The 11,246-nt window shown below is 39.4% G+C and overlaps 1 protein-coding gene across 4 annotated transcripts in view; it reads right to left on the bottom strand.

Annotated features, from left to right (window-relative positions):
• Positions 1 to 2,221: 2,221 nt before the first annotated feature.
• Positions 2,222 to 11,246, bottom strand: part of RIC1 (RIC1 homolog, RAB6A GEF complex partner 1) — a 74,517-nt gene continuing 65,492 nt past the window's right edge. For 3 of the 4 annotated variants that reach the window (XM_072152099.1, XM_072152107.1, XM_072152091.1), the window contains exons 24-26: positions 5,115 to 5,292; positions 4,779 to 4,967; positions 2,222 to 4,431 (exon numbers count right to left, since the gene is read on the bottom strand). In XM_072152099.1, the coding sequence (XP_072008200.1) occupies positions 4,146 to 4,431; positions 4,779 to 4,967; positions 5,115 to 5,292 (653 nt within the window). In that variant the 3' untranslated portion in view covers positions 2,222 to 4,145. The remainder of the gene's footprint in view (positions 4,432 to 4,778; positions 4,968 to 5,114; positions 5,293 to 11,246) is intronic. The other variant, XM_072152083.1, reaches the window with a different exon arrangement.

The following is an 11,246-nucleotide window of genomic DNA, read 5'->3' as shown; positions in this document are numbered from 1 at the left end:
CTGTCACGGCCTGGCTGCGACATGGCCGATAGCTGTCGCAACTGAGATTCCACCCCAGCAATGATATGTAAGTGTTGTGCATGTGGAGATTGGATGTGGCTATCAGCATTGATCAATGAGGCTGACAGGATGCTTGGTGCACTTCGTTGAAGTCTGCATGGATGGTCATACAATTTAGCAGCACCCCACCCTGTTCCTATAGAAGAGGTTTGTATATGTTACCAAATCTAAACAGTAAGCTTTTGTGTTACTGTATCTATACAGTATGAGAATATGTACAGTTGGAGTAGATCTACAGTAAGCAGCTTGAGGTTTTGTATGTTAATATATACTGGGGGAAAGAATCAGATTCTTGCACAATAGCAGATTTTGTTAAAGCAAAAGATTTTGCCACAGAAAAGCCACACATGTATGTATATGGGAAAGTTAAGAGGACTTTTTTTGCATTTGTATTTTTGAACATCTTGTGTGAGTTATATACACTCAAATAACACATTCTAGATCTGAGTAAATGAAACTGGTCATGCTGAAGGATATTGCAGGCAGCAAATCACTCTTCACGGCATCTCCAGTCACATCTGACACGTGCTCAGTGTGAAGAGCGCAGGGATTTTGCCAATCCTCGTGTATGGTGTTGGGCTGTGAGCACAACCACCATCTGTGGATTTCGGGGCCTTATTCCATTGGCATGGAGTCTGTTTCTAACCATTTGTGCAATTTAATGGATAAATTGCAAGTTATAAATCTTTTCCAACTATATGAAACTTCTCAGCAAATCCGGATCTATAACATGTGACTGGAGAATGCATTTTCAATGCGATGCGGACCTTTATTATTTTATTTATATTATATTTCAGAAATGTTCTGACACTAAAATGTGCATAATGTGAAAGCACCTGTAGAGGAGAATATTGCCAAAAAGCTCTAACTATAAAAACCACAAGCCAAATGTATGGAAAAGCAAGTTATGATAGTTTTATTACTTAAATAATTTATTGCACTTATTTGAATTAGTGTCTGACAGAATTGTGCATTGAGCAATGTAACAAACTCCAGATGTTTGTCTGTAAGCTGTAGGAGAATAATGAAGTGCGTCTGGGATAAGAAAACCAAAACTGGTATTCAAATAAGTAATGGGGAGAAAAGGGAGGGGGATTACAAAAACAAAAAAAAAAAAAAACACACCCCCAAATTTCAGAATAGTATAGTTTGTCTTCACATTATATTTACCTAGTTTCTCAAAATAACTGTAAATAATTTGAAAATCTTCATATTGTGTTCAAATATTCTGCATTCAGATTCTCCAATGCTTTTTCTGCAGTATTTAATTTTGCAGGTAAAATAAATGGGTTTCATCTTTTAAATTAAGAAACCGCAACTCAAACTCTACAAAACTGAATGCAGTGATGCCATTCTAATTCTCAAATACGTAATTACTACAGACTACTCCTGAATAATCTGGGAACACTAGAGGGGTTATCTAGATTCTGTTTACTCCTCTGGCCAAAAGCAAACAAAAAGGAACAGAATAGAGGGGAAAAACAGAATGTATTATAGGTGTGGGTGTCCGAACCCCCACCTAAAAGCCTAGTGGCACCCCTTCGGTATACGCAAATGTGGTCAAATAACCTCATATAATTACTAAAAAGCCAACGATATTCCCCAAACGGGGAAAGAGAGGAAAGACGCCAACAAACAAATCATAGAAATGCAATAAGTCTTTAATGAATAAGAATGTATAAAAAACATACAAAAATGTGTGATGAATGTAAAAACATGAGATGCAGACAACTATACAGGATGGTGAAACACAGAAAAATTGCAATCGGCAGCAGCAGCATAGGGAACACAGTAGAGAATTCTACTTGGTGTAAGTGTATACCGGGACTGGAAATGACATATGATACTAAGGATGTCTATTAAAAGTACTGAGGTGCAAAGACATGCCAAGTTGGCACATTGGGAACATAATAGGGCATCCAGAATGCTGTAAATGCCAGTCCTTACCGTTAGATCAGGTGTGGTGTTACCAATAACTGTGCCGACGTTGCTGCTGTGCCTATGCTGCTGCTGCCGATTGCAATTTTTCTGTTTCACCATCCTGTATAGTTGTCTGCATCTCATGTTTTTACATTCATCACACATTTTTGTATGTTTTTTATACATTCTTATTCATTAAAGACTTATTGCATTTCTATGATTTGTTTGTTGGCGTCTTTCCTCGCTTTCCCCGTTTGGGGAATATCGTTGGCTTTTTACTCCTCTGGCCATACAGGTCTAACTACTAAATGGGCTCAGCATTCACTGGAGGGAGAATGGTCATGCCTCTGCTGAATAATGGCAGGTGTAAACAAGTGTAGTTTACATCTCCATCAGATACTATACATTGTATTTCCCTGTACATGTACTACAGCTAGTGAGTATCACATGCCTGTGTAAGGATATCATTGTTGCAGTAAGAAGTCTTAAGATAGGAGGGAGACAGTGTAAAAATATAAGTACATTCAAACCATTTTACAAATTATTTTTGTAAGCAGGCCAACCAATGCAAGTGCATGACTTCTAAATATTGCATTAACGGCACAATAGGATATGACGATGGATACAGAATCTCCCAACTGTGCCTGCCCAGGTTATAATGCCAGTTTATTACTATTATTATTATTGCAGGGGTCTACTATGTTGTTTGTAGTCTTTATTTTCCAAATGAGATACAGTTATTTTAAGCAACTGTTACATTTTAGGTACACTCCAGAGTGGAGTAGATTCACGATTCTGAAGCTGGACATGTTCATGTCAGAATTGAACAATGCTCATGTAGTTACGATCCCCCTCCATCTTTCATCATATTCAGATGTGTTACTAAAAACAATTGGTCCACATAATTATCAAATAGATCTATTATAAAAATAAACATGTATGTCTTCTATAAAATAACACATTTACTTTTTGTACTGTGCAATTTGAATGCGGAGTAGAGAAAAAAGAAAATAGACTGACTTTTGTATGTTAATACTGTAATGCATGGATATCAGCCTTAGCTTTCTCTGGTTCTGAGGACATCAACAATTAGAAGAGATTTTCCATTCAAAACACATAATTTATAGCAGGTAAAATATGATAAGATAAGAAAATGGTCAAAAATACATTTTAGAAATTAAGTTTGCTGATATTGTGGAACTTACACGCAGACTTTATTTACAAAAAAAAAGAAAAAAAAACTGTTCAAGTGAATAATAGTACAAAGGTAATAAAAACCTTTGTGTACCTTATTTAAAAATCTACACAACAGAAGGATTTGTTCTGGGGTCAGTCACAGCAGTTAAAATAAAGTTTCTGTAGAAGCACAGTGTACTTTATGAAGAGACATTGTAGAGTCGTGTCCATTGCAAAGTGCAAAACATGGCTTTCCAGCTAGTTGCAGGCTGGCGCTGACAGACCTGCAACTTCACCTTACAAATTCATAATAAACGTGTTATCTTTATAATGTTTAAAGAGAAATATTCACAAAAATACACATTATTTACACTGTCATACCAAACTTCTCAGATGTATGAAAGAAAGATCATAGCACCCAAATTTTCTCCAATGAGTCAGCCTATGTATTCCAACAGCCTGCATGTACTCCTTCTGTTACTCCTCGCCAAAATGGAGGAGACCCAAACATTTATCAAGAAGAAATTATAAATAGGTGGTTGAAGCAGATACTGTGTAACAGCTCCAAATGTGAAATAGCAGGCTGAACCACATAATACGTAGAACTAAAACAGGAATTACTCTTTCACACCAATGGGCTTTTTTTTCCCTCCATGTTTTCCTTTCCGTTGCCTTTTCACACACACAAAATACACATTTATCCTTTTACTATACAGCTGAGCACAGCATTGTATCCAGGATTTAGGAGACATTGATTCCAGATGTACATTGCTTTGAGTTCTTATTAAGAATAAAAATACATTTAAGAAAAAAAAAATATATAACCAAAACATAAGGCTTTACATTTAATGAATTATGGTTTCTTGGAAACCATGGAGAACAAGAGATTGTTTTAACTCTCATTAAAACAGTCAGCTAAGTGACCAGCCGCTGCAATGAATTCAGTCTATAATACTGTTGTGTTTGCAGACCTAGGCGCTCACCAGGCCTTAAGAGATAATACAGTCATAACCTTCCTCTTGGAGAGACTCCTCTTGCTCTTGTCTTGACACATTCTCCTCATGTCTGCTGACGTTACAGCTGCTCGTGTCACTTTGAGGGCTGGCACTATGGCTGGTGGAGCTGCGGCTGTCCTCAGCTCTGGGGCTGGATTGCTCTGTGACCTTTGATATCACTATGGGCTGAAAAACTTCTGGTTGCACTTGCTCCACTGTCACTTCACTCAGTTTCTGAAGCTGAGGTTTTATTATATTGAGGAATGGCTTGTATCCAGGACTGCAGAATATATATATATAAAATTACGGTCAGACAAGATGAGGCAAAAGGACGACTAGAAAACCTATAAAAGTAAAGTTTGACCTGTACACTGCTGTAGAATTTGATGGCGCTATATAAATAAGTATGGATCATATAAAAAACATGATAAAAGGGTAAATTAAGTTACTGCTACAGGAAAACTGTACACAAAACCAACAGGCCAGCCAGGGTGCAGTGTAAGATTATAACATTTATCAAACTATCTCATCGACTTGTAGTGCAAAGACTAGAACACTTGATATACTGCAATTCCCTTAAGATTTTGAACAGAGGGTGGGGGGCAATAGGTGAATGTTTACACTTACCAGTCATTGAGGGCCCAGGTATCTACAGCTTGTATTCCATTCTGAATGCCCTGTAACATCTCCTCTGCAACCTCAGGACATTGCAAAAAGTTCAGCACTTGGTTAATGATTGAAGAATCCCTAAGTATAAGACCAATGATCATGCACCACTCCAGGCAGCCTGCCTCCATGAAAACATGCAACAGGTAACTGTAGGTAGAAGAAATAACCTGCTTATTAAAATCTTTGAATCAGACGTCTAAAAACAGTAGTTATACGAAATACCTGTATACAAAACATATCAGAAAAATTTACTATGGAATTTCTAGTACTTCTACAGTCACTTATTTTACTTACCGAAGTTGGACTTGAGATTTGTGAGGTCCTTTGTTGGCCAACTCCATTGAAATGTGTTCTAGTTCTGACTGTGTCAGACTCAGGGTGGAAAAGTTCTCATCCACCATTGTCCAGTCTCCATCTAACATGGAACTTGTTTCAGTGAGGTCGGTGGCTGAACCAATGCTACATTCATCTCCTACAAGCACAGCAATTCAAAGAAAGAAAACAAATGTCAAACCGAGTGGGGTAATGGAATTTGATCCAACATTTCATTCTTGGAGACATAAAGCAGTATTCCTAGAATATGAACATCCAATACAAAACCCATAATGCTATAAATAAATGAATAAAAAAAAAAACTCAGTGTCAATTAAAAAATGGAGCTTAATACAGTTTGCTTTTATTTCTTTTTTTTTATAAGAAAAGAGACTTGTGGGGGCAACATTGACAGTCTTAGTTCAATAAATAAGTCCATACACATAACAGTGTGACTATATGTCCTCTGTGGTGGTGCTCTAATGATAAACAGCCATATGTTGAAATCTTCACGAGCATAAAACCAGTAGAAAAAGAATAAAGTTGGCACTCACCATCAGAATACTTAAATGTCTTCTCCTTTATTTCACGTCGTTAAAAAACACGTGATTTTCACAAGGAGAGGGTACACTGCAGGAAGCACATCTACGAGTTGCGCAATCCCTAGCCCTTCATCTTGCCTATCAGCATTCTGATGGCGAGCGCCAACTTTATTCTTTCATCGACAGAAGCCTCTCCTCAGGGCAAGACATATGAAAGCCGCATACAGTTTGCAAAACAAAACACATAAAAAAACTCCCAGACTATGAGAAATAAGATTCTTCTGTCAGATGAGGTGAAGATTGAACTTTTTGGTGTGAGTTCTAAGCGTTATGTGTGGAGAAAACCAGGCACTGCTCATCACCTGCCAAATATAATTCCAACAGTGGAAAATGGTGGCAGCATCGAGCTACGAGGGCGTTTTTATTAGCTGCAGGGACAGGACGATTGGTTGAAATTAAAGGAAAGATTTATGCGGCCAAGTTCAGAGATATTCGGGATGAAAACCTCTTCCAGAGTGCTCTGGACCTGAGGCTGGGGCGAAGGTTCACATTCCAGCAAGACAATGACTCGAAGCACAAAGCTATAATAACAAAAGCACAACAGCACCACCGGAGAGTAGAGAGGGGTCCGCCCCCAGACTTTAAATCTTCACGCCTCCTTGTCTGCCTCAATGTGTTTCAGAGGACTTTGAGACTTACAAACACTACCATAAAACACCAAGGAACTTTAAAAATAAGGGGACTCTCCCATTCCTTTTTTACCTCGTGAGAAGTTTTAGAAAGAAAAGCAATATACGGGAGGGAACTAAACGGTGCTGTTGTGGTTTAGGGAAAGAAAATTTCCAGTACATAATTACTAATTACTCCCTCACCACAACAGCACCACCAAAGAGTAAAATAGGAAACACCACTAAGGGAAAGACAACAGAAGATAGAACTCTGCGACCAAAGGGGAGATCCTCCCACATTCAACCGATCGTGACAATAGAAAGTGTGGGGAAAGGACCATGTACAGATCTGTTCTATTGAAACCTCTCTAAACTCTGTCCAAGATCTACAGCTACAGCTCTGGTGGAATGATCTTTAAGGTTTAGGGCAGTGATGGCGAACCATTTAGGGACCGAGTGCCCAAACTGAAGCCCCAAAGCCCCCTTGTTTATCGAGAGTTGCCAACCAAAAATAAAGCAGTAACTTATTGCTCCCTGTTCTTCAACAACGTTCAATCATATTTGCCTCCTGACACCAACATAGTAGAAAAAAAGATGGAATATTTGCAACATTGTAGCTTCTTTCCAGTGTCCCTCTGTACACAGAGAATCATGGGGCCAGCAGGAGGTCCTCCAAAGATAATTCAGCCCTGTCTACACATTCCCCACTTCCTACAGTCCCATGTAACCAAGTATGCATCACTTTAAAATATCACTGAAAGTAGCTTCTTTTAAGTAGTTTGGAACTGCAGGAAAATTCTTTGAGTCCTGTCTGGTGTGCTTGGGCAATGGCCCGGGTGCCCACTGAAAGAGCTTGGAGTGCCGCCTCTGGCACCCGTGCCACAGGTTCGCCACCACTGGTTTAGGGGAACCGCCAAAGTAGCTGCAGCGTATGCTGCTGAAATGGCTAATCTAGTCCATCTCGCTATTGTATTATAAGAGGCTTTCCCACCTTTATTCTTTCCACCATACAGAACAAAGAGGCTAATCTGACTTCCTCCAAGGGGCAATTCTATCTAGATACTGTAAGAGAGCCCACCTAACATCTACATTGTGAAATTCCATTTCTCCTTCTGAAAAGGGATTGGCACAAATGGAGGGAAGGACTACCTCTTGGGAGGGGGAACTCTTATACCACTTTAGGAAGAAAAGCTGCATCTGTTAGCAGAATTACCCAGTCTTCTAAAATTTTTGTGTAAGCAGGCTTAAAGGACAAAGTTGACAATTGGCCCACCAGTCTGGCTAAGGTTACTGCCACTAACACTACCTTAAGTGTAAGGGTTCTGATGGAAACATCATTTATAGGTTCAAACAGATGTTGTTTAAAATAATTTAATACTACTGTTAAATCTCAGGGAGGAACTGAATATTTTGAAGTTGGACATATACGAGATAGTGCCCCAAAACAAAAAAAACAGGGAACTGTTAAATAAAGATTCCCAAGGCAGAGTCTAGAATTTTAGCAATATTTGGGTGTTCCAAATCAAGATTAGGATCCTGACAAAAAGAAAAAAAAGATTTCCCAAAAATGTAGTATATTTTAGAAGTAATTGCCTTTCTACTTTTTTGTAAAGTTGAAATAACTTTGAAAGATGAAAGACTTGGCCCTGAGATAGGAGGACTGGAATGTTGGGAAAGATCCAAAATTGACAGTTCTCAGGACCGAGAACCAGGCTCTCTTTGGTCAGAAGGGAGTTATCAGTATTACTTTAGATCGGTCCTGTGTGATCTTTCTCAGAACTCTTGGCAATAATAACAGTGGAGGGAAGGCATAGGCTAGTCTGAACTACCACTTCCCACCCAGAGCCCAAGGCACATCCTGAGGGTTTAGAGAACAGAATCTTGGCACTTGTTTGGGGAAATCCAGATGTGGACCTATTCACCTCTCGTGACAGTAGAATCTGGTGATCTGCAAGATAACGTTTCTGTTGAGGCACCAATCCCCTTGGCCGGAATCAGTTCAGAAAACAGAGTGGCAGATTTCCTTTTTATAAGCACTGCCGAGATAGAAGTAAGATGGCGAACGTTAGGTACAGTAGACCTTGGCTCCTGGTTCCTACTTGATGAAAATAGGCTACCGTAGTGGAGTTATCTGACAGTATCTTTAAATTGGACCAAGATGTACTAGGAAGGGATGCTTTCAAAGGCCTAACTGATGCCAATTGCCTAAAATTTTAAGATCTACACATCATGGAATTAGCCTAGGGAACCTGGAATATATGGAATCTTTTAGATAAGCACCGCAACCCCAGGTACAAGCATCTGCAGGTAATACTATGGGATACTTTCGCTTTAGAGCTAGACCACAATTCAGATTCATGGTTGTCAACCACCAAGCAAGACTAGCATCCCTACCGTCCCAGCAACTTAGCATATGAAGCTGGAGGAGGCGAGAATGTAGTTGAGCCCATGGAACTGCCAGAAAAGCTGCAGTAAAAAGACTCAAGACTGAAATCAACTTTCTGATATAGGGTAAATTATTATTTAATAACTCCGGCATCACCCCCTGAATCTTCAGAACTTTCTCACGGGCAAGAAAAAAATTTGACAGAATATAGGAAGATACCTCCAAAAAATATTTAACTGCGACAGGTTGAGGGAACACTTTTGTAAATTTATTAACCAACCCAACTGACCCAGAATCTCCTGTACTCAATTTGGATGACACAGATTCTTCTGAATTTCCTTAAAAAAAATGTTTTCCAACAAAAAAAAAAAAATCTGCAAGATAGGGGGACAAAAACTATGGTGTAATCGTATAAAAAAAGAAATTTCTACTTTTATTTTAGTGAATACCCTAGGAGCGATGGCTACTCCAAATTGCATATCCCTGAACTGTAGGTGTGTCACATATCCATTCAAAAGTACTGCTACCCTCTTTTCGAAAAGGATGAATAGGGATGGGATAATATGCGTCAGATAAATGGATTGACGCCACTGGACCTTTATTAGGACTGCCTTTAGAAGAACTTTGACTTCCATCTCTCGCGCCAAATGGGCCTGGGAAATAGCCATGCAAGTAATTTTAAACCTTCGTGGTGGGAAAGGAATGGAAGCTACAGTCCCTCACGGGTGACCCCTTGCACCCACTTAACATTGGATATCTTCTCCCACTCAGACTAGAAGCAGGAGAGAATACCCCCCCACACTCGGACCTGGCGTCATTGTTGATTAGATTTTTTTAGCATGATCTAGGGGATTATTAAATATGAAGCATCTTTGTCTCCTAGAAGATTTCCAGCCACTCTCTTTTCTATCCCTAGGCTTTTGATTGGCCACAAACCTCTTGAGAATGGAAAGGAGTACTTCCGAACCCTTGACCTCCAGGGAAGTCCTTCTTTCTGTGGTAACATCTGAAAGCAATTTCTTCCTCCAATTGTGATAGCCACATAAAGAGGGACCTCGCCTCACATGTAGCCGCACATAGGGCTGATCCCCTTAAGGACGCAGGGTTTTTGTCGTTCATTTCTCGCTCTCCACCTTCAAAAATCCATAACTTTTTCATTTTTCCGTGTACAGAGCTGTGTGAGGGCTTATTTTGTGCATAACAAATTTAGTTTCCCGTGGGAAGCAGGAGAAAAATTCCAAATGTGGAAAAATTGCGTCACGTTCTTGTGGGGTCAGTTTTTACGACTTTCACTCTGCGCTCCAAATAACACCTCTACTTTATTCTTTGGTTTGGTACGATGGCGGTAATACCAAATTTATACAGGTCTTATTGCGTTTTAATACATTTTCAAAAATTAAACGAATGTGTACGAAAAAGGAGAAAAAAAAATTTGGCATCTTCTGACGCTAATAACTTTTTCATACTTTGGTGTACGGAGCTGTGTGAGGTGTAATTTTTGAGCCGATGGTTTCATTGCTACCATTTTGAGCACTGCGCAACATTTTGATCACTTTTCTTTACACTTTTTTATGTCATATGAAAAGGTGTAAAAGTTGCATTTCGGACATTTGGGCGCCATTTCTCGTCTGAGGTCACCGCCGGTTATAACAGCCACTGGCTCATTGTAACAAATATGCAGAAACCATTCAGGCCCGAGGCTGTTAGGGCAACAGATTGCTGCCCCCCCAATGACGTTCGGGGGAAGCGACGATTGGAGGAAACATGCCGGCGCCCATGCTCCGCCACATTTAAAGTGCCGCTGGCAACTTTGCCGGTAGCAAAGAAAATGTTAAAGCCCATGATCGGTGCAAGCACCAACACTTTGGTAAGATCCAAGAGTGAAAAATGTACCTACCACTGCCAACATGTCTATTTTAGTGAATATTTGTATTACCCACTAAATAATTCTGGAGTATAGTTTCTGGGTTTTTTTTGCCATACTTGTGGAAGGAACTGTGTTCCAACAAAGTTTGACTCTGATAGTATAGAGTATGCAGCATTTGAACACACCGATTTCTTCTCAAAATATATTAATACAGTTTCCAAAGATCAATTTAAGGCAGAGATCACATTTAAGAATCTCTCAATTGTCATGTCTCAAAGAATGAGCACATATCCCACCCTAGACGTATCAAGAGAGCTAAGAGTTTCTTGTAGCCAATTTTTTAAAATTATCTCTTCTTAGAATTTTATGTCAACTGGTTACTGTGTAAAAAACGGAGGTAATTAATGTGTTGGGAAGAAGACAATCAGCATCCTTTCTTTTTTATACTTGCCTCACTCCTTGCGGTTTGCAGGTCCCCTACTAATGAACAATAAAACAGAGGTTGCAGCAACACCTAAGGTCTAAACACACCCGTGTCTAGTAATACTAGTCTGACTATCCATAATAGATGATCATAAATCCACCAGAAAACCTCTGCCTTTTTTCCTACCAAATGATGTGCAACATATGGCTGTGCGGCCTTATTGTTTT

The sequence above is a fragment of the Engystomops pustulosus genome, chromosome 1 (assembly GCF_040894005.1).
Source record: "Engystomops pustulosus chromosome 1, aEngPut4.maternal, whole genome shotgun sequence".
In the NCBI taxonomy this organism is placed as follows: Eukaryota; Metazoa; Chordata; class Amphibia; order Anura; family Leptodactylidae; genus Engystomops; species Engystomops pustulosus.
Note: the sequence above shows the minus strand (reverse complement) of the source record. Positions and strands in the feature narration are given on the sequence as shown.